The sequence below is a fragment of the Uncinocarpus reesii genome, genomic scaffold, assembly GCF_000003515.1.
Source record: "Uncinocarpus reesii 1704 scaffold_1 genomic scaffold, whole genome shotgun sequence".
Classification (NCBI taxonomy): Eukaryota; Fungi; Ascomycota; class Eurotiomycetes; order Onygenales; family Onygenaceae; genus Uncinocarpus; species Uncinocarpus reesii.
This window is the reverse complement of record NW_003052500.1, coordinates 4,563,307-4,590,609: the sequence shown is the minus strand read 5'-3', so window position 1 is coordinate 4,590,609 and position 27,303 is coordinate 4,563,307. Positions and strand designations below refer to the sequence as shown.

The 27,303-nt window shown below is 49.7% G+C and overlaps 12 protein-coding genes across 12 annotated transcripts; 5 read left to right on the top strand and 7 right to left on the bottom strand.

Moving 5' to 3' along the window:
* Window positions 1-407: 407 nt before the first annotated feature.
* On the bottom strand, window positions 408-1,871 carry UREG_01767 (uncharacterized protein; the record flags this gene model as incomplete). Its single annotated transcript, XM_002542205.1, has 3 exons — window positions 408-1,177; window positions 1,247-1,684; window positions 1,748-1,871. 3 exons carry the CDS (start codon window positions 1,869-1,871, stop codon window positions 408-410), a joined length of 1,332 nt encoding a protein of 443 aa, XP_002542251.1.
* Window positions 1,872-3,033: 1,162 nt separating this feature from the next.
* UREG_01766 (uncharacterized protein) lies at window positions 3,034-3,633 on the top strand (the record flags this gene model as incomplete). The annotated part of the gene is made up of 1 exon (XM_002542204.1): window positions 3,034-3,633. One exon carries the CDS (start codon window positions 3,034-3,036, stop codon window positions 3,631-3,633), a length of 600 nt encoding a protein of 199 aa, XP_002542250.1.
* Window positions 3,634-4,565: 932 nt separating this feature from the next.
* Window positions 4,566-5,850, bottom strand: UREG_01765 (uncharacterized protein; the record flags this gene model as incomplete). The annotated part of the gene is made up of 4 exons (XM_002542203.1): window positions 4,566-4,768; window positions 4,843-5,524; window positions 5,568-5,711; window positions 5,785-5,850. The coding sequence occupies 4 exons, from the start codon at window positions 5,848-5,850 to the stop codon at window positions 4,566-4,568; spliced, it is 1,095 nt and encodes a 364-aa protein (XP_002542249.1).
* Window positions 5,851-6,985: 1,135 nt separating this feature from the next.
* On the bottom strand, window positions 6,986-8,092 carry UREG_01764 (uncharacterized protein; the record flags this gene model as incomplete). The annotated part of the gene is made up of 1 exon (XM_002542202.1): window positions 6,986-8,092. The coding sequence occupies one exon, from the start codon at window positions 8,090-8,092 to the stop codon at window positions 6,986-6,988; it is 1,107 nt and encodes a 368-aa protein (XP_002542248.1).
* Window positions 8,093-9,677: 1,585 nt separating this feature from the next.
* On the bottom strand, window positions 9,678-10,703 carry UREG_01763 (peptide methionine sulfoxide reductase msrA 1; the record flags this gene model as incomplete). Its single annotated transcript, XM_002542201.1, has 3 exons — window positions 9,678-9,816; window positions 9,971-10,289; window positions 10,439-10,703. The coding sequence occupies 3 exons, from the start codon at window positions 10,701-10,703 to the stop codon at window positions 9,678-9,680; spliced, it is 723 nt and encodes a 240-aa protein (XP_002542247.1).
* Window positions 10,704-11,222: 519 nt separating this feature from the next.
* UREG_01762 (uncharacterized protein) lies at window positions 11,223-14,268 on the bottom strand (the record flags this gene model as incomplete). Its single annotated transcript, XM_002542200.1, has 2 exons — window positions 11,223-14,001; window positions 14,069-14,268. 2 exons carry the CDS (start codon window positions 14,266-14,268, stop codon window positions 11,223-11,225), a joined length of 2,979 nt encoding a protein of 992 aa, XP_002542246.1.
* An 839-nt stretch (window positions 14,269-15,107) lies between these two features.
* UREG_01761 (uncharacterized protein) lies at window positions 15,108-15,639 on the bottom strand (the record flags this gene model as incomplete). The annotated part of the gene is made up of 2 exons (XM_002542199.1): window positions 15,108-15,569; window positions 15,637-15,639. The coding sequence occupies 2 exons, from the start codon at window positions 15,637-15,639 to the stop codon at window positions 15,108-15,110; spliced, it is 465 nt and encodes a 154-aa protein (XP_002542245.1).
* Window positions 15,640-15,882: 243 nt separating this feature from the next.
* Window positions 15,883-16,532, top strand: UREG_01760 (uncharacterized protein; the record flags this gene model as incomplete). Its single annotated transcript, XM_002542198.1, has 2 exons — window positions 15,883-16,312; window positions 16,375-16,532. 2 exons carry the CDS (start codon window positions 15,883-15,885, stop codon window positions 16,530-16,532), a joined length of 588 nt encoding a protein of 195 aa, XP_002542244.1.
* A 286-nt stretch (window positions 16,533-16,818) lies between these two features.
* Window positions 16,819-17,691, top strand: UREG_01759 (uncharacterized protein; the record flags this gene model as incomplete). The annotated part of the gene is made up of 1 exon (XM_002542197.1): window positions 16,819-17,691. One exon carries the CDS (start codon window positions 16,819-16,821, stop codon window positions 17,689-17,691), a length of 873 nt encoding a protein of 290 aa, XP_002542243.1.
* Window positions 17,692-17,995: 304 nt separating this feature from the next.
* On the bottom strand, window positions 17,996-18,416 carry UREG_01758 (uncharacterized protein; the record flags this gene model as incomplete). Its single annotated transcript, XM_002542196.1, has 3 exons — window positions 17,996-18,074; window positions 18,140-18,289; window positions 18,358-18,416. The coding sequence occupies 3 exons, from the start codon at window positions 18,414-18,416 to the stop codon at window positions 17,996-17,998; spliced, it is 288 nt and encodes a 95-aa protein (XP_002542242.1).
* Window positions 18,417-19,270: 854 nt separating this feature from the next.
* Window positions 19,271-23,843, top strand: UREG_01757 (uncharacterized protein; the record flags this gene model as incomplete). The annotated part of the gene is made up of 7 exons (XM_002542195.1): window positions 19,271-19,351; window positions 19,429-19,943; window positions 20,142-20,293; window positions 20,515-20,694; window positions 20,987-23,042; window positions 23,354-23,444; window positions 23,499-23,843. 7 exons carry the CDS (start codon window positions 19,271-19,273, stop codon window positions 23,841-23,843), a joined length of 3,420 nt encoding a protein of 1,139 aa, XP_002542241.1.
* Window positions 23,844-26,011: 2,168 nt separating this feature from the next.
* On the top strand, window positions 26,012-26,500 carry UREG_01756 (uncharacterized protein; the record flags this gene model as incomplete). The annotated part of the gene is made up of 2 exons (XM_002542194.1): window positions 26,012-26,311; window positions 26,477-26,500. 2 exons carry the CDS (start codon window positions 26,012-26,014, stop codon window positions 26,498-26,500), a joined length of 324 nt encoding a protein of 107 aa, XP_002542240.1.
* Between the last annotated feature and the right edge of the window lie 803 nt (window positions 26,501-27,303).

Here is a 27,303-nt window from a genome sequence, read left to right as displayed (position 1 = left end):
TCATGTGAGACTCATGCTGACAGATCATGAGCTAGAGTCTGGCTTGCAGATCTCAGTCGTGCACTATAGCGCATGTCAGATAGAAATGACAATTTTAGCAAATTGCTTTTGGTAGTATTTTTTGTGAATTGAGTGGCTGAAGTTTGTCTTATTCGACCAAAAACGATTAATCAATATAAGCACCGCTCGAAACTGATAATAATATTGAACCTGAATCGCTATTAGCACCAAACTAAAGGCGTCTCATCATGCCGGACAATATCAATGAGCTGAAAAGAGCCGGTTAAAGCGTATACCTGCAACCCAAAAATTTTGAATTGCAAGAAGATATGGGAAAATACTGTTCGCAAAAACATATACACCGGTAATGACAACTGGTTATTACCCTTCCAAAGATAGAACATGTATTACATAGCAACGAGCACGACAAGAGCCACAAGGACTGCGAACAACGATCCTTTTAGCATCTGCTCGCCTTGTGGCGATGCGCCGCTCTGCTCGTCACCTCCGTTACCACCTTGAGAGAAATCCGACGGGTTTGGCTTGCTGCCACCATTGCCGCCATTGCCGCCAGGGGAACCACCATCACTAGGCTCATCTCCTCGAGTGCCGTCGGCGCCGGGCCCAGCACCGCTCAAACCAGGAATGACAGCAATATCGCTGGTTTGACTGGGTTTACGGGTTCCAGAGGGAGATGGGTAGTCTTTATCCATGTCACGGCCGTTGCCCAAGAACGACTTCAAAGCGGTATCGTCATCGGTAATCTTGAAGGCATCTTCAGTGCCTTTTAGGTCGGTGAGAACGTAAGACTTCTTGCCTTCGATCTTGGCGCCCTTTGGAGGATCGTAGCACTCAATCGATACTTCGTCAAACATAGCATAATAATACCCGTGGTTCTTGATATCTTCATGGCCCCAGTCGACCAGGCCGCCAGCCCAGTTGATTGTGCCTTCGCCATTGCTTGGAAGCCCAGCGGGCCAGAGCGAGAGTTGCACTCGGGATGGGGATTGAGGATAGGCGTATTGATTAGATGTCTCGTTGAAGGTGTCCGACCTCTTCGTCACACGAACGGGCTTTCCATTGATGGACCACGTAATCGATTCTGGAGTCCAGTCAATCTCGTATGTGTGGAATGTATCGTAGGAACTGGGAGCGGATGCATTTTTTCCATTGGTATCTGCAAGCTAACTGTAAGTATGGTTCTCAGACGAATCAATGGCAAATATGCGAGTGCGAAGAGACTGACAGTCGGTAATTCCTTGAAAGTAGTAGTTGGTTTGAGCCGTGTCCAAATCGGCACCGATAAATTCGAAGTCGATTTCATCTTTGACGTCAGAGAGGAGAATGAATGCCGTCACAACACCTTTTCCGCGGCTAGTCTTTAGCTTGGCGGTTGTTTTGCCGTACCACATGTAGTGGTTGTTAGCCATGAGTGTGCCAACGGTGTCCGGAGCCATGGTCAATAGTAGATTGCCATTACTTGTTAGCGGTTCACCGCTGGATACCCAGTCTCCTTGTTCGATATCTCCAAGGTACTTGGTGTTGGGTACAACTCCGTCGAGGTTATCCCATCGGTACGTTTTGCTCTTGCAGACGGGCGCCGGGACGCAGGAGTCAATGGCAAAGGACGATTTTGCATCACATCCACCAAGGCAGTAGGCTCCAGAACCGCAGTCTCCGTATTCTATTCAAGACAAGATAATGTTAGCCGGGGAGATTTGAAGACAGTACGCGGGGCAGCACTCACGAGAGCAGCACGGAGCGCTTGAAGGGCATTTCTTGCTTGGGCTGCATTTTTGGGGCGCGGCAGCTACGAAAACTTGCGACGAAAAGGCCAAGGCCAAAGCAGCGAAGGCGCCGAGGCGAGTCATGGTGAAAAGAATAGTACGCAGTGATTAAAAGATAGTATGGAGCCGACTTTGCGATAAGATAGGTATATATATATATATATATATATACACGGTCGACAGTGAGAATATATAGAAACAGATAAGAAGCAATGCGGACAACAACCAGATTGTTGGCTACCACTCCGCAAACAGGCAGGACCGATGGAGAGCCCTGCGAATGAGCAGTTGTCTAAAACGAGAGACTAGAGGGCTCGATCTCCAAGGAGCACGAAGCGAGTGATGGCTTTCCTTGGGACGAGATGACCAGCGATGGGGAACAGAAGACGAAGAGAGATGGAAAAGAAGAGGATCCTCAGGGGAGGGGATGCGGCAATAGAATGCGGTCCCGAGCGAGATTGGGGCCGATGGGACGCAGGTCAGGGGTGCATTGCAGCTGCACCAATCAGCAGCGAGCCAACCAAAGTTCCCGCCAATAGGGAGCGAGGAATTATGCGTGGATTAAGGCCACGCACCCGCCCCAACAGATAAGCATTTTTTCTGCCAGCCACACTTTACTGCAGCAAATCAAACCAGCATATACCCTCTAGCGTCTCCACTTCCAGTACCACTGATGTCTCACTTGAAAAGCAGCCGCGTGGAAATAAATTAATTGGATTCTCCGCACGTCCATTGGCTGGATCTACACCCGGTGACACCACGCGCGGCTCTCGGAAGCAGCTCTCACAGGCTCACACGCATCTCAGACCCTTTCACGCCCGTGGTACAGAGTACTTCGTATTCAGGGGCGGATATGGAGTTTGGGAGCTGAGTTCTCAGATATGGAGCTGGTGAAATGCCCCGAGAAATTTTCAAAGGCCTCCAAAACTTCCGGATATACCCCGTGGAGCTCATTCTCCGTGCAAGCGGACGCTACTTTGGATCCACCTGAACAGCTCCGCAGCGAGCTTGCACAGTCTTCCTGTTCTGGTTGTCTGCTGACTGTGACGAATTTGGGACGGATCAGCCCGTATTCCAGGCAAGTGATGCGGGGTTGCGCAGCTGGCGCGGGCGCATCACGCTTCTGCCTAGCGACCAGTGCAAATAAAAAGGTTCCGATACAGCTCTGTGGCACCTGGAGTTTGTGATTAGAAATCTCCCCTGCAAAAGCCGTGCTGATTCAACCGCTGGTTTCTCCCCAAACAAAATGTCTTCCGCTCCGATGGCCTCCTCGTCCAGTCGCCGCCCCTATCACGGTTCCTGCCACTGTGGCAAAGTGCGGTACATTGCATTCGTTGCTCTACCGCCAGCCGTCGGCCTCGATATCAATCGTCAAAACACCCTGCGTTTTTACAAGTGCAACTGCTCGACGTGCCACAAAACGGGCTTTTTCCATATGCGGCTGCCCAATCCCGCGCAAGACTTTGTGCTCCTCTCCCCAACCGACCCTGACGCCTTGTCAAACTATACCTGCTTTGAGGAATACCTCAATTGGTTCTTCTGCTCCACCTGCGGCGTTCGATGCTTCACCGCTGCAACTGATGGCAGGAGCGAGGAGATTGATCTGGAAGCCAAACTGGGTAAGCCAAGCGAGGGCAAATTGACAAGGATATGGAGAATGGGCGAAGAAAAATGGCAACCTGGGAAAAAGGGCTATCTCAGCATCAACCTTCACACTATTGACCAGGGCCAGGATGGCCTCGATCTAAGGGAATTGGTCGACAAGAAATGGGTTGAATATCTCGACTGTAAGGAAGAGACCAGTCCACTGCGGTATGACTATCCCCAAAACGGAGGAACATGGTGATTGCAGCCTCCCAGGATCATGATTTGGACGCTGGATATAAATCGGGATAGGGGCCATGTATATAAACCGCATTTGCCACACTGGATTGAACGCAACAATCTCAGCATTCAATATGCCCTTCAGAAGAATTTTAGCAGAACATTTAGACTTAAAAACTCAGCCCTGCAACCCTAGCCGCTATAATTTCAAGAGTTGTGTGTACGGCATCTTTTTCCTCTGCTGCGGTTAATTGGCAGACGTGATAAATGGAAATGGGGTAGCCACTGGCTTGCCTCTGCAGTCCTTTTCAGCTCTGCAAAATGTGCCGTGTTAACAAGCGTAGAGATCTATCAACCAAACTGAGTGATGATAGTTTTGGTGTAACTGGTTATCTGGTTGACGAGTCAGTTGCGGAGTAACTAAGTTGATTTAGTTACTTAGTCAAAGGTGAGTGGCAGTTTGAAAACCCAAGAACCACGTCAGCACAAGCTCAGTTTTGCGCTTCAAAACTCCCACCGATGATTGTCAACCTCTCAATAATCATAGGCAGGAAGCACAATATGATCTGTGAGGTGCTATTCAATATTTGGCGATTGCAAGCTATCCATAGATAACTACCATACTGAAACCACTACCGCCGTCATCCTATACGGACGTCACATCCAATTACTCCATCGCTCAATGTTGGCTCGCCGAGGGCCCCTGAAGCGATATCTGAAGAGCAGGCAAATAAAAAGAAAAGGATCAAAAGATGAAAAGGAAGCGGGTGCCCATTGCAGTCTCGACGATCCCGTCGCGATGAATTCCCACGTTCCGATTTACAAAAAGGGCCCAAAACGGGGGCAATGAATCGCATCGTTGACAACTCTGCAGCAATCAACCTGACTATCCAGACCGGCCATGCCCGGCATGGTAACCGAAGCGGGCAATTTCGCAAGTTCTGGGATGTGGGCTCATTTCTTTCCATATCTGCGGTCCCGGAGGCGCCGGCTCTGCGGTATCCCGATTTGAGAGTCAAGGTTCAGCTGTTTCTCGCAGGGATCCGTTGAGAATGTCACTCGGATCTCATGGTACGGATTGGATTTGTGGACTGCCAGCGCGAGGAAGTGGTCTCGAACAGCTCTTGCTGTGGCAACGCTTTTAAAGACGGCAGTCACTGCGCTCGTTAGCACGCTGAACTGTTGTTTATCCTGCAGGAAAGACGGAGAAAAAGTTGATGGAAAGACATACCATTTCCCGTGTTGAATGCCCAAATGAACTCGATGGCGTCAGAGCCAACGACCTGTCCCATGTCGTTCAGGATCTTTTTAACGGTAAGGCCGCATGTCAGGAGTCCCGAACGAGCAAGGGTTAATCTGCGCCGCTCGCGCGGCTTGGTCTCCATCTTACGGATCTCGTCATCCCAATCGAATTCCGAGGCGCAGATAACCTTATAAGCATTTCCGAACATACTCGCACCGGTCCTTGCACGTACAGCACGTTCCTCTCCTAGGAAGGCTATTGCGTGTGCCGATTTCTGGAATGTGATTTCAGCATAACCCTGCGGATAGTTAATGTCCACGCTGACCAGCGGTCCCTCGCGAATCTTCGAAGTCAGAAAATTGAGCGAGTGAGGCCCGAAAACACCGCTAATGGTCAGCACTGCCGCCTTCTCTTCGCCCTCTTCCAAAATCGGTTGATGGCCAACTGGGACAACCGGGTTGATTTGGGAAGGGATGGTCGCGGTGAGCCCGAGGGCATTTGTGGCCTTGGTGGCTCCATGATGGGCGGCTCTGGGAGGTTTTTGAGCCGCCATGGGCACTGGAGCTTGACGGGCGACGTCGGAATACAACATCGAGACCTGGCTGTTTACGTTGGCGGCTGAGGGTTCAACCTGCGCCGGGCCCTGCGCCGGGCCCTTCGTGGGCTTTGGCTAAACAGCAAGCCAACATCAGCAAAGGCACTCCTTACATTACTTTCTTGTTCGGATGCTTTACCGCTTGAACCATGAACATCTGGTCATCGGTAAATTTGACTACCGCGTCTGTAAAGACGTTGATAACTTCGTGGACATTTCGTGCGATCCTATTTGCAGACTCCACGAAACCATGAGCCCGAAGCTGTATCTCGTGAGCATTATTTCCAAGTCTTGGGAATTTCCTCAAGGATCGCGAGATTCAGTCCACGACTTACATGCTCCGTGATATCGTTCATCTTGTTGATGGTATCAACCATGGCATCATCAATCCTTTCCGCCATGCTGCTGATGGGACTTCCCCTTCGAGTTGCTAGAATATATTAGGAGCTGACTTATGATGGTGAAGAGAGAAAAGTCTCCTCTCTGAAGGCTCTTGGTACAATATGGGGTTTGTGAGAACCCAGTGGACAACAGAATATAAATGCAAGGTACAGAGAGGTTCACTGGGAAAAATATCTTTGCCAGCACGAACTGGAATCAATACAGGCAAGCAAGCAAGGTATCGACGGGTCCTGCGTTCAAAGAAAAATGTGAAAAGACAATTCAATATACTTGACACGCAGACGACAAAAGTGATGAAGGTCAATGCAGCCCGCCAACAAGGAGCTGTGAATGTAAACAAGGCGCGACTCAGGGAACACACCAGGCCTGGCGTGTCAAAGTGTTGTAGAGTGATTGTGTTGTTGTCAGATAGAACCCACCGGCAACTCTGGCTGGAAGACTGAACACAATCACTATTCAACGCTTCTCAATAGAATCTGAAGGAGCAAGATAGATCAGGGGGAATTTCCTGCCATTGACCCATATATGCCTACAGGTCCCATGATTCATGAATGCCACTTGGAATATTCCCGAAAGCCCTGTAATTTGGGCTATTGTCGTTATTTATATCCGGGTGTCCATGGAACGCGCTGGGGGTCTCCCGGGTGTGCCTGGGTTTTTATGCTGGAGATATCTGCGTCCATTCCACTCCATTGACGACGCAAGGGGCAATCTGCTAGAAATGGGGTTGTATATCAACGCGCCACCAAGAATACTTGCTGGACCTCTATCCTACCCTTTTGTCCGAAACCGCTTTTCTAGCGGCTCTTTGAAGACAAGTCTCTTCCTTTTCCTTGTAGCCCTTCCTCTTTTTGTAGATCTAGACAATGGACAGGCCGCCCTGCCTTGACCCTTCTCCAAAAAACGGACATTTCTTGTTGTTTGTTTTCGCTAACCGTGAGTAGAAAGACTGGCCTGGGATATCTTTTGCAACGTGTCTTTATTCCCTCGACGGGCTGGGTTGTGAAGAATCCGCGGTAGGAGAAGTTAAAGGAGCCGTTAACGGACGTTCATTATCATATTGCTCATAATCTCATTAATGGATCTATTTATATCATTCCGCACCATCTCTCGCCGCCGGGTCCGTCGATTAATTCATCTCCCTAGCCGTATTCTCCTCTTGAATTCTTTCATCATCGCCTTATGCGTGTCCGCCGTTCTCAGCGCGGCATCCCGGTTTTCTTCTCCTCTGCGAAGCAGATATTTTGTGCACTCGCCAACAGTGCCCCAGATGAGGGCTTTATATGCCTTTGGAATTTCCACTGGACCCCCCTCCATGGTTCGAGCGCGTGCACCTCGCTCCACGAGTTCGCAGCTTATGTCATCGGCCATTCCGTATAATTGAGCATACACCATCTCAATCTGATGCTGGTTTTGCCAATCTTGTTCCTTTTGAACCTCGAGGGCTCGCTGGACGGAGGCGCGGTTGTGCGACGCGAGCACCAGATTGACCTCAGGGAATGATTTTGGGCCTTTCTCTGGCTCTCTAAGGACCTCACTGTATCGCTGTCTTATTAGACTTTCAGCTATCGCATTGTATGTCCGATCTGTTGACTCTTTGGTGTCCCAAATCAGGTGTCGTGGCTCTGTTCCCAAGTACGCTCCTCGAACTAATTTCACACCGAGTACAAAACCTTCCGATTGTGCTATTGCCAGATGTTTGGCAAGGGTGCATGGCGTGGAGCGCAGATAAGCCTGGTAGGTTCCATATATTAGAGCTCGCCGATTTGACCCAGCGTTATATCGTCGTGAGAACTCAATGGTCCACGCATCGATGGCTGGTTGCACCGCTTGTTGTTCTGCATCGATGAGCAATCTAACTCCTCGATCTGCGGCTGTATCACAAATCTCGACTATCGCTTGTTCAAAATCGGGGGATGGACGTTGCTTTCGAAGAAGTTGCTGGACTGCCCCTTGTCCTGCTCCCGTGAACTTGATCGCCACAAAATCGCCTTCTCCTGCTAGCTTCACGGTTGCTATCGTCCCGTCCCTCCACGCCAGGATATCTTCTTGTAGCTTTATTTCGTTTGCCGGCCCCGTACCTTTTCCTAGAGCTGATATCTCGCTCTCGTCTATGACCAATTCCCTTGCATATCCTAGAATTACGCCAGAATACCCAAGATGCTTGATGCCTTGGATACAATGGCGTACTTCAGTAGGTGTTTCCCCAGCGCAAAATTGGGCATATACTGTTCTCGCCATAATATATTTCAATAGCGGATTCCGATCAGGATTCAGGACTCGTGACTTGGAATTAGCTATTAACGACAATATGCCTAGTGCGGGCGCGAGGAGGAATGGTGAGGAAGATATCGTAGTCACGAATAACGAGCGCAAAACAGTTGATAAGGGTAGCATCGCGAGAGGCGAGGGAGAACCCGAACGTGTCGATTTCAAAGGAGTGAAGGGATCAGGCGGACCCGTAGAGAACCCATCTCCGTGAGAGGTAGGCCCATGAGTTGAAGATAGATCAGATTGCTGACGCTGCCCCTGATGCACGTATCTGACAAGATATAGGGGTTGTTGCTGAGACATTCGCCCCGCGCGTTGGATCTTAGAGTAACGGGACCAGCCATGCCGGTAGGTAAAAGCAACTGGACGCATTTCGGAAACGAGCTTTCCGATCTTTCTGTATATTATCAAATATCAAGTGATTAGCAGGAAACTGAAGCAGAACGCATTTAAAAACTAAGGCAAACAGGAAACAAGTTAAATAGTAAAGATTTCCAGTGATCGCCAGATGGCTTCATAAATTAACCAACAAAGCAACGCAGCTTGTGCAACGAAGGCAACATCCAGCCAACGCCTTCCAGGCATAAGAAAACTAGCAATCTGAGCGGCAAAACCCTGGCTTTAGACCGGGAAACGCAAGTTGAGCCGTATCGGCATTGATAGACGTTGAGAATATGCATGCATTTCATGCCCGAGGACGGTTGCAAGCACGCCCTTTCCACCGTTCAAGCAGTGCTGCACGCGATTTTCCGCATAGTCCCTCTCACGAAATGAAGAGAATCCCAAGCTCTCAGGTGGAACGACGTCGTGGTTCCAGGGGATAATAGCGGCTAAGCAAGGCAAGGGCAGTTTGATCCCGGCTGGATGCAATTCCTGGACGAGGATCTCGATGCCTGGAATCGGCCTTGGTGACCCGGAGTGCATGCATGTATCATTCCTCGGAGATCGAACGGTCCACAGCTGCATTCCACGCACAAGCCGACTGGTCGAGGTTGAGATACCTGGTGTTGACTTTGATGTTCGTTAGTCTGTGGCAACGGCTTATCTTATCGGCTTCCCCGCATTGGTCCCAGAGCGAAGTTACTGCGTCATCGGCAACGTCTTGATCCAACAACTCGAAATCGAGCAGAAGAGCGAACCTGTTTGAATCTTCTACAAGCGGAGAGAACCTGCAGCTGGCAATTCCCTCTCCAGACTGAGCTGGCGCGTGCTCATTGAGATGGCATCACAATTTTGAACCAGCCTTGACAATGCTAAATTTCGGGTCCAATTGGCCGTATTCCGCCAGCCCTCTCTCTTCCCAAGAGCCGCTTCATCGCACTGCCGATGTGGTGAACTGTCAGGTGCCAACGCCTCGCCTCAATTCGGGCCAGGGCCTAGACTCTACTCAGCACTTGGCGGCAAATCCCTGAACACAGCGAAGATTGTACAGCCCACCAGTCCTAGAAGTCACTCATTCAATGTTGTTCAATTTAAGGAGTATCAAAGTCTATGAGCCTTCATTTGGGCCTATGGGATTACCTCCGTTGTTACTTTGACTGGAATATTCATAGCTTCAACCAGCACTAATCCATGTGGGTTGCAGGGAGTAATGTGTATCCAGAGTAGAGAGATCTACAACCTGCAGGTTCAGGGCGAACATGCGCTGTCTCTGTAGGCCATACGGGGTAGTCTGTGAAAGCAATGTCTCCATTCTGGCCGTCAGCTCATTTAAGATGCGCAACACTTGAACGTCGCCATAACAATCTCTGTCCTCAAGACAAAGGTGGGAAATTTCGTATGAAACTAGTGAAACCTGATAGTTAGCTGCAGCTTTCAGAAACAGGATAGCAAGACGAATCTGCATACTGCGCGGGACACTCATAACCCCCGGGATTCTTATTCAGATACAACTGATGATATTCCTCTGCATCCCACCACTGGCCGGCGGGCGTGATCTCGGTCGCCACTTTATTCGCCCACCATTTCTGGTTTACCAGCTCCGTGACAGCCTCTGCAATCCGCCGTTGCTCATCACTGTGTGTAAAGATTGCACTGCGGTACTGGGTGCCGATATCTCCGCCTTGACGATTTTGCGTCGTAGGATCATGCATGGAGTAAAAAAACTCCAATAGTTGACGGTACGAAATGATGGAAGGGTCAAAGGTCATCTGTAGCGCTTCGGCGTCTTGATGCATACCCAGTCAGCCAGTGCCGCAAATATTCCTTTTTGTCCCTCAACAAATCATCCAACTCGCAAACAATACATTACCTCCGGTTGGAACCGCAATGCAGATTACGAAAAGTCACACAGCGAGAGGGAAGCCGACAACATACGTCCTGTCGCACCCGTACACACGCCTCTATACGTGGGCGCCTGTGTATCTCCACCACAATATCCCACCCGCGTTTCTAACAATCCCTTCCCGTTCCCGAATCGTTTTCGAAACAAGCTCTCCACGCCCCAGAAGCAACCGGCTGCGAATGTGGCCTTTTGCGCATTCTCAGGGAAACTCTGCGCGCCGAGCGATTCTGCGGGGCCAACGGAAAGAGAGACATTGGTGGTAGAAAACGGCCGAAGCAGTCGTGACAGGAGAGGCATTGCGAATTGAAGTGATGGGAATGCCATTGGTTATACTGGGAATCGAAGAGACGGGGAGAGATTGATGGGAATTGTGAACAAGCAATGGAGGAGAAGGTGGGCTGAAGTCGGTGACTGGAAACCAGGATCATAAAACACCAGATCTGGAACGCCACTTTTACAGATGCTTCACGATGCGACTCCAGGCGATTCCCTGAACATCGTAACCGTTTGCAGATTTTATTCTCATCGAGCTTGCCACCAATGAGGCGCAAATTAGATGTCGCCGGACATTTGGAAAGGTTGGAGATGCCAGAATATATATTGCGGAATTCGGAATACCCTTCCTCGCCCAGCGAATTTCAACAACACCAAAAGACAATATTCAGAATACAGAGAAGAAAGAGATGGTTAGGAAGAAAGGCTTCAAATTAATCCGCAACGAGCAAAATCCCATGCCCACCAGTCCCAAAGCCAATGTCAATTCCACGCCTCAAAAAGAATGCCCCTAAAACCCCTCCATGACAGCAAACGCATAGCCTATCGATATACTCCATCTCCTGATCCCCGGGGGCTCCCTCGCAAACTTCCACCAGCTGGAATTGCTGTTGCGCTGTACCGAACGTGTTCTCTACCCGCAATGATTTCACGAGGTCTAACCTCCGCAGAGCTGATGCGCCGCTGTCCCGGGTTTTTCATCACAGGCAGAGTTCGAGGGCTCAGCACGTTGACTCTTAAGTCATGATCTTTCTCGCTTTTTACCATCCGCCTTGCCTGTGATGCGGTGAACATCGTAGTTTCGTTATTGATAGGGCTAGATGACGCTGCCGTGGGACTTCGGCTGCGCCGGCGAATTCGAGACATGGCTGCCCCGGAATTGATGCTTCCGCCATGGCTTCCTGAAATACGCCTAATGGCTGAGTTGATTCGCATCGCTTCAAACTTGTCGATTTTCCAATTTTCCTCATTGTCCGATGATTGGCCAATACTGGACCGTTCGATGGACTGCCGTTTGATAGAGCTGCCGTTCTCAATCTGTCGCAGCGGCGAGCCTTCGCTGTCGGATGATGAAAGCTTGGTCAAACTAGGAGGAGGTGGTATCGGAGACCCGTTTGCCCGTTTTGATAAGAAGCCGGGCTTAAATCGACTACTATTCTTGACATTGATTGCGTTTAATTCTGGAGGAGCCGGGATTGGTGACGATTCCCTCGAGCCACCAGCTGTCGGTAGCGGAATAGCGGAAACCATACTAGGAACTGGTGGTAATGTAGATTCGCATGACGAAGGCTGTGGTGGTGACGGTTGCTGTCTCTGTGGCGTCTTTTCGAATTCGGCTAATACCCCGTCTTCAACATCATCCTTCCATCTAACGCTTCTTTTGGGAGGTTTTGTGGTTTTCTTTGGCGTAAAAGCCACTGCCTTTTTCGGAGCAGCGACTTTTCTCTTCCTTGGAGAGGCCTTTGCTGGCGATTGAGATGCAGGAATCAAAGAGAGACGAACAGGTCTAGGCAGTGCGACTCCACCCCCTAGACTGAACTTCTTTCGCTTTTTTGGACTTCCTAATTTGAATGTAGGCGTGGCTGCAAGCCGGATGGGGCTTCCATCAGGCTTGACTACCTGCGTTGCGGTAACCGTGCATGTTTGTAAAAGTTTCCCGAGAATACTTTTGCCGATTTCAATTGCTTCATCTTCGCTGAGTTGAGTTATTTCCTCGATGGCGACAATCGTCTCGAAATTTGCTTGTAACAACATCTGCATCGTTTCCATGTCTCCAGCCTTTTCCTGCTCAGACACCTGGCTCAATGCATCTCTTTCTGCTTGGGATTTCAAGAGCTCAGCTTCTCGCTTTAAGTTCTCCATATCCATGTGGTCCCCGGTGTCGACCTCTTTGAGCTGCCTGATGCCGTTTTCCAATGCTGAATTCAGTCCTCGTTCCCAGTTGCATTTGGCAAGTCGTTGATGATAGTGTTGACGGCTACCCTCCAACTCAAGCAGAATTCCTTGGGCAGTTTTTCGAACCGCTTGGAGATTCCCTAACCCACCCCTACCCTCTCTGCTAGCACATACGCCATCAAACGCCGCTATCCACGAGGAAAGCAAGGCGATACGACGGCTAATTTGCCTTAGGCGTAGCATACTATTGACCTTTTCCTGCCTTTCAGGCGCCGCATGCTCATAAGCGCTGCGAAGGCGTGAGACCCCTTCTCGGGCAATCCCATCTCTTTTCTCTGTCTGCTTTTTGAATTTCGCAAATGCAATATTTTCGTAATCTTTCTGCTGTTGTTTGAGTTCGTTGATCAGAGCCATTTGCTCATCAATTTTCACGAGGAAGTCTTTAACGTGGCGGTTAACATTGTACACGTTTCTGGTAACCTTGGTCTGGATATTCTTGGCCCGATTCGCATATCGGAGGGTATTCTGGGTCTCATCGAAATGTTGGCTTGATGGACTGACGCAGACAATCATCACGGTTTTGCAATTTCCTCCAAGGGAGAATTTCAACAATCGGGTAAGTTTTGAGTTGCGGTAAGGAACATGGTTACGTTTCCTTGGATCGCAAAGAGCGTTGATGCAGCTCCCTAATGCAAGGAGAGATTTGTTGATATTAGCACCCTCAATTAGTCTCTCTCCGCGGTTCTTAGTCGCGCTTGCACGTTCACTTCCAGCCAAGTCGATGATACTGAGGGTGGCCATCGTATGAGGCTCATTAATGTCAGCGTTTCGGTCCTTTTGTGCAATGTTAATTTGCAGGACAGCATGAGACCGTGAAGATGTCGCGTTGGCGTCTGTCGGAGACATAGTTCGGCATTCGTTCCCTCTCATGATCATGTCCATTACTTCTTGTACGTTTTGAGGATGGTGGCTAGACAGACCAGCCACGGAAACTGACTGTTTGGCATCTTCCCGAAGCATGAGGCCACCTTTGGGTCCGCCACTGACGAGCAAATCTCGAATGGTTTCGTTGTATATTTCGAGGTAGGAAAGGGAAACCTCTGTTACCTTTTCACCAGATCGTTCAGCAATACGTTCGAATAATTCTTGCATGGTTAGAAATATTATTCCTGGTTGTTGGGTGGTTCCGGTGATCGTGTGAGTCTTTCCGCAACCAGTGGCTCCGTATGCGAACACCGTGGCATTGTACCCGTCCAGGACACTATCAAGGAGACTGCGTGTTGTTGCTTCATACACTTCTCCCTGAGTCGTGTTCTCATCAAATACCTTATCAAACATAAAGGTCTGATCCTTGACACGCTTTCCATTGGGCACGACGCTTCTCGAGAATCGATGGACTGGGTTATCTTCTGGAGGGTCGAAAACTCTTGAAGTTGATAGCAGGTTAGCAACTGCAATCAAAAAAACCACGTCGAGAGAAATCTGCTACTCACAAACATTTACTGTCCACCACTTTGATCACGGATCGGATCCCTTTCTGCTGAAGCTTGGGGGTGGAAACGCCAGCCAACGAGCCATCACCAAGGAATAGCGGGCCATCGTCGCATTTTGTAAGCTGGGCAGCTTCACGGATGGTAAATGGCCGCACCCTAACTGTCACGGAAATTGAGGACGCGCCGCCAGAGGCAGCCATGCCAGCGAGAAGAATGTGTAAACAATCCCCGGACGCAGAGACGTCAGGCTCGTCGCAGCTTTCAATTGAGGTGAAGCTATAATGGGAGAATATAAAAGTGAAAAAGAGTAAAAGCTACAAAACCATGTAAAAGATGTCGTTGTGTCCTGGCCGCCGCTTGCAATGACCCCAGTTCTTCAAAGCTCCCCTTTAGGCTTTCGTTGACTTGGAGCCCGATTGGGGAGAGAAAGATGATGTTTATCCGGTTCCGGTTGCTACAGCAGCAGCGTATTATCTAAGCACATCGCTGCGTGGTCGGATGCCCTGTTTCCGTGGCATTAAGCTAGTTAGTTGCCGGTGTGCGTGGCCCTAGGCTTTGAAGGACGGGTAATAGCAGGACAGAGCTGGAGCTCTGTAACTAATGAATTTGCATCGGGTTACCGACTGTAAACAAAAGACAAAATAACATAGAAAATCATGTAAGAATAAGGGTCAGTACTAATAATGGTTTCCAAGCATTGTATGTACCTGCCAAAAGGCCACTATTTTGCACTCAAAGGCCACGATCTATATCAGCTTTTTAACTGACACCCACTAGTTACTCTGTATTCTCGACAAGCAGGCGTGAGGATAAATGTGCAGGCGCTTTTCCAGGCAGGCCATGCCTTCAAGTCAACTTTCACTAATAGGGGTTTCGGCGAACATATTAGAGAGTAACTATTGCACCAAATCTTGCCAAATGCATCTCAAATAGCAGTCGTAGGACACCATGGCTCCTTTACACTCGCCGGACATTCGTGTGTATTTCCAACCAAACGCCAATATCCGACCCCAATTCCTTAAATATAAAACAATAAATATCATCTCTCGTCCTTATCATCATCGTCGTAGGCAGGAATCAAGACATCCCACCCCAAGCCATCAATATCCATATCTGTCACATCGTTGTTTTCTTTCGTACGGAACCTGAACGCCAAAGCTTGGGAGTCGCGCAAATCAGCGTCCTGCGGATTATCACCGTACACAGTCTTCTTCGTTCCGGTAGCGTCTCGTTTTGCTCCTTCGGATGGAGGGGAGATTTCCAATGGAACCCAGCCTTTTTCCAGATTATTTCTGTCAACTGGGATACCGAGCTCTATCTCGGAAGAGTCTTCAGGGACTTGAACGCCATTTATCTCCGTAATACCGCGTGCCTTGAGGGCCTCGAGCAACATTTTTTTGATGTTCGTAAATGATTCTAAGGGAAACACGAGCAAAACGACAGTGAGCTTGTGGTTTTTGAAGCGCAAGGTCCAGTTGAGCGGGTTGGCGTTTGGATTTGCCTGCAAAGCTACCGGTTAGCACAAGACCGGAATCCCAAGGAATGATTTCAAACGAGGCGCTTCATACCATGTTAAGAATGTCGCTCCTCAAAACGTTGTTCCAGTGCTGGTGTCGTGCTTCTTAAAGAAAGCGCCTGGCATCGTCGCGTACCGAGCAAACCGAGCAAACTCGACGCGGAAGCTTTGAGGATTTTCCTCACCAACCGATGTAGACCTCCTGTCAATCGAAACCCAGGCTCCACGGTCACGATTCCACATTCTTTCTGGATTCCGGGTTATAACCTGCCCGTCCAATTGATACAGGGCCACAAGTATGCCGCCAACAGATCAGCCTACAGAAGAGCACGGGTCGATATCCACGGCTTTCAACACGGAACAACCACCTCAAGTTGGGATCAAACTCAGTGCACAGGGAGTATTGGCAGCCACTGTAGCCTTTGCGACTGGAGTTGGCCTCGGATTTTCCCACGGCAGCACAAAAGCGGCGTTTCGATTTCGTGCTGAAAATGCCCACCGTTTCCCGACGGACTCCGCTGGGTGGTATCAGTATCACAAGAGCAAGAACTATACCTCCATGCTTGGGGGATTGAAGGATGGAATGAAACTCGGAACAAAATTGAGTGTGGGGGTGCTGGGGTTTTGCTTCCTGGAAGAAATCGTCAATCAAGCCCGTCACGGCCCTAGGGATTTCTTTTCCACTGTGACCGCGGGCTTGACCTTTTCTGGAATTTACAGCCTATTTGGTAAGTTGTTATCACCATATATGACTCGAGTATTGGACTTAGCTCATGATGGTGATCTACAGCTCGTCACGATGTGTATACCGCTGCAAGAACGGCAAAGCTCGGACTGAAATTGAGTCTTGCCTACGGGTTGGCCCAGGACGCCCTAGCAGTAGCAAAGGGGAACAAACCAAGATATATTACCTGGGTAACGAGTAAATTTCGCGGAGATGACCAATGATACAGAACCGCTTGATCACCTTTCACCAGGCCTGGTTACAGTGACAAACCGTGATGTACGAATTGAAACCGACCGGCTTCCTGGAGACTAGCGATTTCAATGGCCATGTCAGATTGGTATTTGAAGAGACCCGTGGTCTATAAGAAAGAATTTTGAAGAGTAATATCTTCTTGCTTCCCGGAAAACCTTTCCATTTCGACAGCTTTGCCAACCAAATACCAAAGCCATCACGAGTTTTGAGAGACAGCAAAACTCACATTGACCATATTCTCCGGAATCTCTTACAATGCCTGACGAACCGAGCGAACAACCACCACAATATTCCGAGATTGCTCCTCCTAGCAACAAAGGAGGCGGTTCTTCCCAGTCCAGGGTCGGCCAATCCAGCTCTCAAAGGAGAAATACGCGAACTCAGCCAGGCAATCGACGTCCACAGAGTGACGATTCCGTTGATGATCCACGAACTTTAGGTCCCGAGGATAACGATAGAATACGCCGTGGAGATTTAACCAACCGCGACCGAACAGCAAGTGACGATTCCGTCGAAGACCTGCGAATTGCATTTGCAGGACTCGGAGCTGGAGGTAGAGCGCACCACCGGAATTCTGCTAACCGCGGCCGCTTCCCGCACCTGGATGATTCCATTGATGATTTGCGCCTCACACTTATACCAGTCGGAGCCGGGGATGGAACGCGCCACAGGGATTTTGCCAGTCCTCACATGCCGTCTTGTTTCAACCCTTGCTGCCATGCTGGCTATCCAGTCGTTCAGCATCCCGATGACATTGGCGGTGAAGGGTTGATATTTTGTGACTTGGATAGACACTGCCTGTCGCTATCTGAGATGGTGAGTGAACAGCTACCGGGCTATGGGTTGGTGATTGTGGGCCCTAGACCTCCTTTCCTGGGTTTCGAATCGGTCCGTCCACCAAGGGTTCATTTCTTGGTTGGCGCAGTTGGTAAGCTGCGTCTGTATTATCCGGGGCCTATAATGGTTTCCCTTTTGGCGCGGTGTTTCCAAATCTGCCCTCTGGAGATTGAAGATTGGGTCACGGATTTTGGATTTTTTGAAGACAGTCGTGGGTATCTCTATATTAATCCATCTGTCGTTCCCTGGGCTGTCGCCAACGACATTGCGGACGTCTTTGACCCGATCTGATCACTTTGCAAAGCTCTCAAATGTGCCTTGCTTCAATACCCGATGACTGGAATATTTCCCTATTATCCTGGACTAAATTGATAACTTGTTCAGACTTATGCTTGGGCGATATCTTGTGTACTTAAGGATTGCATATTATTTACTGAAAGGCATTGACATGATTTGAACTCCACGAGAAGAGAATGACGTTGTGAGAAAATAGTCGTAATCATTTAGTATCACTGATTTTCAATTCAATACACAAAGGAGACACTAATGCTCAGCATCGAAGCATCCCTTAAGTCAACTATTACTATTGTTCCCCTTACTCGCCACCCATACGCTCCAGCCTCTCCTCCGCCTCTTCCTTTGCTCGTTGAGAAACCCTCGGGTTGTGGGTAGCACTGAATATTAACACATTCAATACCCCTTCTTAGCAGCCAATTTGACGGGATAAAGTATGACTTACGCCTTCAAGCCCCGAGCAACATTGCCTGGGTCTTTACCTTCCTCTCCCGCTTCCTGTAGCTGTTCGGGCTGACCGGTACCTTCGATGTCGTGAAGGGCCTGCTCGGAGTGTTTTTTGGCTTGTTCGGAGACATTGGGGTTGTGCATGGCGCTGTATTGTCAGCGGCGTTAGTGTACTTGGTATGGCAATAGGGTGGCACTTTGGTTGCGTGAACGTACGCCTTGTAGCCACGGGCCTTGTTGGCGGCTTCCTCAGGGGATAATTGCTGGGGATCCATTGTAGAAAGTGGTCTGTTTGTTTAGAGCAAGATTGATTCGATGGAAGTCAATTTGATCGATTTAGGATTATATTTTGGCGGTCCTAGAAGGCTATGAGAATATGTGAGAGGGAGAGATAGGTGACTAAGTTGAACAGGTGAGTTCGAGTTATATAGCCATCACACAAAGGTGTTCCCCTCGAGAGTAACTCGTCCCTGTGGCATCATAATGCTCAGAATCAGGATTGGCACTGTTCATCGAACAGACGGATACCCTGCAGGATGGAGCAGCTGTACGTATCTGCTACATATTCAACAGGTATAGATCATACAGTTCCAAAATGTACCGTGGATGGAACGATTTGAACCTGTTGCCGGGACTTCGTTTCCAACAAATTCGACAGCAAGGTTGATCCGTAACTGGATTTCCACATGAAACTCCATAGCTATTGGAGCTTCAGTTGGTCTAATGCATGTACTCCGGCCGGAATACAAAGTCTTACGTTCCATCAGTGCCACTGTCATCAAAGCAAACGGCCAAAGGTGGACCACGAACAGGCAAGTGTGACATAAGTGCAAGTAGAGATTGCTGGAGAGCTCCAGTACAATTGAAATTTCTAGAACTGACAAGCAGAGGATGTACTCAGTTTGGCCACCTTCAGACTGGATGAAGTCACTGTCCAGCCGAGTGACGTCACAAGTATAGCCGTTTCGCTTGAAAGGAATTGGAAGAAACGGGGATTTCGAGCGCTGCTTAGAGTATATGAATGAACATACACGGAACGATATATGCAAATTGAGCTGTTGAGGTTGGAGATTCTTGCCTACGAGAAAACACGTTTAGCTATTTCAAACATCACGAACGGATCGTCACAATGAGTACCTCTGAAATTCACAATCTCCACGGACAATTCCACCCGCATCCTCCTAAGTCTGAGCACCTTGAATCTCCAAAGGTAAATTGGCCTTGTTTGAGCCCCCCATCGCGATTAGGTTACGAGGCGAGATGTTGACCGGCGTGTACTCTCCGCAGCACAAACCCGGGGCCAAGGCATCGCCAAACGACAACGCCCCGGAATACGCGGCTGAGACGTTCGCCCCCGGCACAGCGCCTCCAGACCGGACATTCCAGCCCAACCCAATAGAACAGGTTCCCGGCCAGGCGCTGAATGAAAACGTCGAGCGGGCACACGGCAAGGAGTCCGTCAAAACCACGGCCAGCTCCACAATCACCGGAGCAACGTCTGCAGATGTCAACCGTGGATTGGGGCGTCCCATGCAGGGGGAATCATCGGTAGAGCACCGGCACGGTGACCAGAAGCACGGGAAGCATCACGGATCGGGGCTGGAGGGGGTCGGAGCCAACGAGGTGCGGGTTGAAGACGACCTGAAGAGACTCGAGCGCGAGGACAACGTGCCGAAAGGCAGTAAAGCGGCGGAAAGGGGCGTTCCTGCAGAGGAGCGGCCCCCCGAAACGGCGAGCAGTGTCTCAGCGGACGTGAACCAGCACCATCACCATCACCACCAGCAGCCTCACCACATGAAGCGGTGAGCGGCCTCAACGGGCAGGGAGCAAAGACGGGCGGCGTTGTCTTTTCAGTGCAAGCATTTCTTTACAACGACTCAGCAATAATGTACTCTTTTATGTCAGTTTGGTCGTAAACCGTCCGTGATGGTGAAACGGGCGTCCAAGACACACTAGAAATGAAAGGGATTTTCTCCTCCGACTTGGCGGCGGTTCCCCAGATTCAGCGCCGACAGAAGGCCTCTAGAACGTCGGGAGAACGCCGTCGAGGGCGAGTCAAGCTTTGGCCGTTTGGTTGCGATGGGAATACGAGCATGCATCCCCCAAATGTGCCTGAGAAGGCAAAGGGACGAGCTGATTCCACAGCTACCAGGTAACTAGTTTATAATTCACTACGATCGATGCCCCGTAGATCTGCCTCCCAGAATGACCCGTCACACGCCCTCAAAAAGCTTTGTTTGCTTCCGGGCTGGGGCTTCTTCTTCGCCCCCGTATCGGAGCTTGGATGGTTTAAAAATAATCGCGTTTGGTAGCAGTGCATTGCTTAGCTCGCGGGCTCTTTGATGCGTGAATATCATTTCCCCTCTCATCCAGCTCGCACGGTTGCGTCGCTGCCCTCGCTCCCACATCCTCGCTCCGTCTGCCACTCCTCGAGCTCTGGAGCCGCCGTGCTGCTGCTGGATCATTTCGTGCTCTTGGGTTGTTTCATCCTGCTGCGTCACAAACTCTGGCCAACTGGGCACGCTAACCGGCTCGCCATCCGCAGGTGCAACGGTAAGCCCAGATCCCAAATCCATTCTTTCGACCGGGCTTCTGCTGGGGACCTCCCCCGTGTCAGACTTTCCCCAGAGACCCCGTCCTGCGGTTATTAGTCTTATTATTGCTACTTTGGCTGGTTATTGTTTCGCGACGTCGAATTCTAAGCTGACTCTTTGATCTCGTGTGCAACGTCTTAGTCTCCCGCTGGCCCTCGACCCCGATCCTCGAATGCTGTACATCTGCTTGTCCATCTCGTCAATCGCCATGGTGAGCAATTTGCCACACAACACTTGATAGACGACTTCAGGCTTTGGAATGCCAGGAGGGATGCGGCGCATGAGCAGAGGCGCTAGCGCCTCCCCGTTGGCTGGCAAGACGGCCGCCGTAGGCGCGGACCCCATGTCCCTGATCCGGACGTTCAATTCGGAAACAAACCCTTCTCGTCCTATCCATCCGTCGCCTCTCACCGCATCGCAGATTCGGGGCATGCCGCTGGATCTGATCGACCGCCTGCGGTCCTTTCCTCTGTTCCAGTCAACCCCGGAATCTTTCCTCGCGGAGATCGGCCTGCGGCTACGACCACAGCTAAACTCGCCAAATGATTATATCCTGACGGAAGGCGATGAGGCCAAGGCCATGTACTGGCTCGTGCGGGGTGCGGTGGCCGTCACGTCGCGGGACGGGGAGAGTGTGTATGCTGAGCTGAAGCCGGGCGCGTTCTTTGGCGAGATTGGGATCCTCATGGATCGACCGCGGACGGCAACAATCATTGCGCGTACGCGGTGCTTGCTCGTGGTTTTGACCAAGGAGGACCTCCAGGGTATTCTTCCAAGGTTTCCCGAAGTGGAACGAGCCATCAGAGAAGAAGCTGAAGAAAGACTACAAATCCTGGAGAAGAAAAAGACTCAAGCTGCTCCGTTGCCAATGCGCCCGGAGCGACTTGCTGGGGAGCGCCGTGGGTCAAAACGACTGCGTGATGCATTCTCCGGGGACATGAGCTTGGACGATGAGCGCCGCTTTGACATCATCAGCAAAAAGCGGAAATCTCCTAGCCCGAGCATAGCGGAGACGTCTACGTCAAGCGCCCTAGCAAACGGACTTGTGAGCGTTCGGATGCTCCTAAAAGAACTGCCTCTGTTCTCTCAGCTACCTCCAGATATCCTTCACTTTCTTGGTCTGAACGCACAGCCACGGACATTTCCCCCTTTTACAGATATCATTCGACAGGACTCCTACGGTCGAGAGATCTATTTTATCGTCCGGGGCGAAGTTGAAGTGATCAATGAACGGCCAGACCCTCGTGCCACACGTCGAGGTGCAGATGCGGAAAGCCTGCGCAGTGTGGAGGTCAAAGCCAGGCTCAGACAGGGGCAATATTTTGGCGAAGTTGTCAGCTTGTCGTTGGCACCACGGCGAACCGCCACCGTCCGCTCTGTAAGTGCGGTAGAATGCTTGATGATAAGCGGTGAAGTTCTTTCTGAGTTTTGGGAGCGCTGCCCGAAAAATATCAAGGAACAAGTTGAGAACACCGCTAAAAAGCGACTGGAAGCTGCATCTGGCGGGGATGTCGTCATGGAGGATGCACCGCCAGCTGGAGCTTTTGATCCTTGTGAACCGGCTATGCCAACGACCCGGAGACAGTCAATGCCGCTGCTTACCTTTACAGAGAGCGATCTAGATAGCTTCCACAAACCAAACCATCTCGAAGATGCGCCGGTTTTGCGGCCGTCAGATCCTGACCCTTATCTTAGCGTCGATCTGGATAACATGCGTGCGAGATCACGACGTGGCTCGCTTGCTCCTATCGTTCCAGATGACGCTATCTCAGCAGACCAGTCCTCCCAGGTACCCGCCTTGAATCGCTCTCCACGCAGCTTGTCACCGTCCAAGCAAGTTCAGGCTTTTCCAACATCATCCGTGAGCTCCTTAAAGCCAGTATTCCGGCCTAGCTTCGGAAACAGTCGCGGAATCTTCAACGACGATATCTTAATTACCATCCTCCAACATATGGAACTTCACCACCTTCTTCGATTGCGGTCGGTTTCACGTCACTGGTCCAACCTAATCACCAAATCACCTCACCTCCTGCATTTCCTTGACCTTAGCATCTACAACCGAAAGATCACAGATGAAGTTATCACAGATTTCATTTGCCCGTTCATTGGAGGCAGACCACGCGTTGTTGATATCAACAATTGCTTTCATATTACCGACGAAGGATTCAATGCCCTGGCTAATTCATGTGGAACCAACCTTCGAGCATTAAGGATGAAAAGTGTTGGGATGTCACGGCTCCGGCGATCCTTGATATGGCAAACAAGGCCAAGGATCTACAGGAGATTGATCTCAGTAATTGTAGAAAGGTTAGCGATACTTTATTGGCCCGGATCGTTGGATGGTTCGTCCCTGGTCCTCATGCACCGCCGCAGCCGAATGGGAAAGGACAAAAGGGGCCCATGCAAACCCCTATTCAAACGCCGGCTGGCGCAGTGTATGGCTGCCCCGATCTCAAACGGCTCACGCTGTCGTATTGCAAGCACGTCACAGACCGTTCCATGCATCACATTGCCGCGCATGCTGCTTCTCGTCTAGAAGAGGTGGATTTGACACGATGCACCACGATTACTGACCAGGGCTTTCAATATTGGGGAAACGTGCAATTCTTTCGCCTTAGGAAGCTTTGCCTCGCGGACTGCACTTATTTGACGGATAATGCAATTGTTTACCTCACGAATGCTGCCAAAGCGCTCCAGGAACTTGATTTGGTAGCGTCCCGTATCCACCTTCACCTGTCTAATGCAAACTAACCATAGCCTTAGTCCTTTTGCTGTGCATTGTCAGACACTGCAACAGAAGTGATTGCACTTGGATGTCCCCAGCTCACTTATCTTAACCTCTCATTTTGCGGCTCTGCGGTTTCTGACGCCTCTCTTCGCTCCATCGGCTTGCATCTCCCCCTTCTCCACGAGTTATCTGTCCGCGGGTGTGTTCGGGTCACAGGCACCGGCGTCGAGTCAGTGGTAGAAAACTGTCCTATGCTTGGCGTTTTCGACGTGAGCCAGTGCAAGAACTTGACACCCTGGCTTGAATTCGGCTGCCATCGAAAGTATAGCGATCGAATACGCTTCGTGACCGTGGCGCACACCGAAAGGCTCCTCAGATAATAGCGGCAATTCTAGGATGATTATATACTTTCCCCATCGGCTGGTGTCTCGTGCATTGCAAAACAACCTGTTCGAAGTCAGCCAACCGCAGAACCCATCACTTGATGTATATATCAAGTTCATTTCAGGCCATGACCACTACCATGATTTATTTTCCGAATATAATGCATCGAAGCCGCCATGAACTTAACGACTGCAATGACCCGTCAGGCTTTAGAAACATGAGCATTTTTTCCACTTCTGTACTCGGTACACCCACATATTTGGCTTATTATTCCTGAACTTTTTTGTACAAGAAAAGTCTTGGAACTTTTTTTTTTTGTCTCCTGATTTAGAAAGCTTATTCTGTTAACTTTCGCATCTAACATTTTGCCATTTTTTCTTTTGGTTACAGCCCTGCTTCCACCCATGTATGTACCTCTGCGGGGAGCTATTGATGGTTTTCCGTCCCCATTGGTTTATTCCACAGATCGTTTTCCATTGGCGTTGTCTTAGAAGAAGATGTATTTTATAAGATGGAGTCAGAGCAACCTATGGGGCTTAGAAAAGAAGGATGGTCAGGTAGTAGCATATATACAATGGAAGCGTTTGGTTTCTCTGTACTTGTCATCTGATGATTAAACCGAGCTTTTGCCGCTTGAAAGTGCGCCTGTGGGATCATCTTTTCCCGGGTTGGATGCTCCTTAGCTGACAATTCAATCGATATCGGGGAGTAACAAAGGTAGAAGGCGATGAGTGAAGACGGCCATGGAAGTGATTCTTCGTAGGTCAAGTCATTCGTCAGGCCAGAGTGAATCTAAAAGGAGTTGCTTTTAGCTAGAACGAAAAAGGGTTGTAGGTCAATCCGTGGCTATGCAAGGCGAATGATCCAAAGACTAGCAATCGCAAGTAAACAAGCACGCCTGGGTGTATCCGCCGACAACCTAGTGCACAATACATTGTCTAAAGCTGATTTATAAACCGCAAAAAGACGATCATAAAAGATGTCTGGGATGCCAGGAAATCAATCACTGGCGCTCATCTTCAACCAACCCCAATTTCCAACTAGAAAGGGGTGCAGGTGAGAAGTATGAAGCTATCATCCGATTCGAGGCGGAAAAATGCTGGCCTCGCAAAGCCCATCGTCCATAGAGATTTCCTCTTTGTGTATTTCGAAATACTTAAGCTCATGTACGAATCATCGAAACGGCTAGAAGGATGTAAACCATGTCTAGCCCGTAGTATATTCAGGGCTTTATACGGGGGGTTGCAGTGTACTGTAGCTGGGACAGAGCACTCAACCCGTTCTCGTCTCGAGATGAATCGAATATCCCATTAAACTAGTTGATGACGGGTTGAGTTTGAGAGAAAGCTAGAGATGCGTGGGTGAAGCAGCTTCTCGGCGCAGCTAATCCAGCGAGTCCTAATGCACGACTCCGCTGGTATCGAGTCAAGTTGCGAGCGCCTCGTTCCTTATGGAGTCCATTCATTGTTTATATATGTAATAAACAGGGTATTGTCTCTATAGCTTCCTCTATGGCCTCGTTCAAACAATGGTATCCTTGAAAGCAAGGGAACCAAGCCACTGCTTAAAAGTCAGCTTGTTCCTACTGCTATCAAAGCACTGCTCAGATTCTACTCACCTGTTTCTCAGTGGCCATGGCTGCCACTGTCAAATTCTCTGCTGTCAATATTTAAAAGGGGCCATAATCAGGACCCAACTATCTTTCACCTTCCTTCAACATGCATGTTCTTTCTGGTTCTTACTTTTCACAAAGCCCTATGAAAGGGCATCATCAATTGTTCCCTTTGGGGAAACAGGATGCCCATTCTATCCCCTTCTTATCGCGCTAACCAGCATGCTAGGTCAGTCCTGAACGGGAAGAGCCGTGAGATTTTCACACAATCAACCTCACGTGCTCTGCCTTTCTTGTGAAGAAAACATATAATTTCTTCCAGGTTGAACAACAGATTGTTCTTGCCAGTTTCCACCTTTTCCTCACTGTTCAAAACATTCGATTGAAAGCTTGCACCTTACTTTCCACCTCAGTTTTGCACTGAAAGAACCCTTCTAGCAATTGGGGACACTTCTATCAGCAGAACCTATCAGTATCAGAACCCCTAGAGCCCCTTTCACTTTTTGATATTCTTTCTTCTCAGCTGGCGTTCTTCATCAACGTACATAAAAGATGTCTTCTCCTCGGAAACGGGAAGCACAAGAGTCTTCTGGGAAACAGCAAGATAGGGAAGATTGGGAATCATACGTCAACCTGGACGGCAGCGACTCTGCGGACGACTCGGACCAGATGGCGGCAGTCGAAGAGCAAGAAAAGGCGCAGGTCTCCGCACCAGCTCCATCGCCTATCCAACGTCGTCCTACAAAGAAGCAAAGACGTGGAAAAAACAGTCCTGAGCCCGATTACTCCGCAATGGTGCAAGGGCAGATGGCTGGTATACATCGAACTGGCCAGGCATGCGACAGATGTAAGGTATGTCAATATCTTTTACTCTGCAGCACTTCAAGGATGTCCGGCTTTTGTTGAAAATAACCGCCTTCAATCATTTTGTATCGACCCATCATAAAACCTTGAGTTGTCTTGAAGAACAAGGGTATAAAGGCATTGTACTTTTGCCTCCTTTCGCTGAACAAACAGCCTTTGTCGAGGCCAGTTTATTGACATGGAGTGACCCCCGCTGCATGAAAATCTGGATACTTCCATTGTGTGGGATGATAGAGAACGTCTTTTGTCCCTTGAATCTTGAAGTGTCGGTTGCGCGTTTTGGCTTACAATAAGCTGAGGCCTATCGTGTTCCAGGAGCTAAAGTGGCTTGTCTTTCTTAGGCACGCAAGATGAAGTGCGATTCCAATCGGACCGGTTGTGCAAACTGCAGTGCTAGTAACTCCGCCTGTACGCAAACAGATCCGATCACGCGAGGATCTTACACTCGAGGAGAGCTAGAGAGATTGCGTGCAGATAATCAACGACTTCAACAAGAAAATCAACAACTTCGACAAGAGCTCGAACGACTACGGCCCCCTATGATAGGAACTATGGTTCGGCCTGGGACGTACGGAAGAGTAAGCAGCCCCGATAATAAAACAGCTGGTTGAGGATAGCTTGCTAATCGCGGGAACCTTTAGAACGGTCCAACATACTCTTCATTGCAAGGCTTGGGACCTCAGGTCCCAAGAACAGACACTACAGCACAATCTTTTGGCGAAAGCATTTATGCAACTCCACGTCGTGAGTCGATTAAAAGGAAATGGGTATATTCAAATGGAAATATAGCTGACACGAATTGCAGGTCCGTCTTTGGCTGGGCGACCTAATAGTTACGGTCAGTTTGGCACTTCAGCAACAACTCAACCTCCGGCACAAGGATTTCGCGTTCCGAATTCTCAAGATCCGTTTGCCGGCAACTTGAACATGGGCTATACCGGAACTTCTTTTCCCAATAGCACAGCCAATGGGGCGTACGG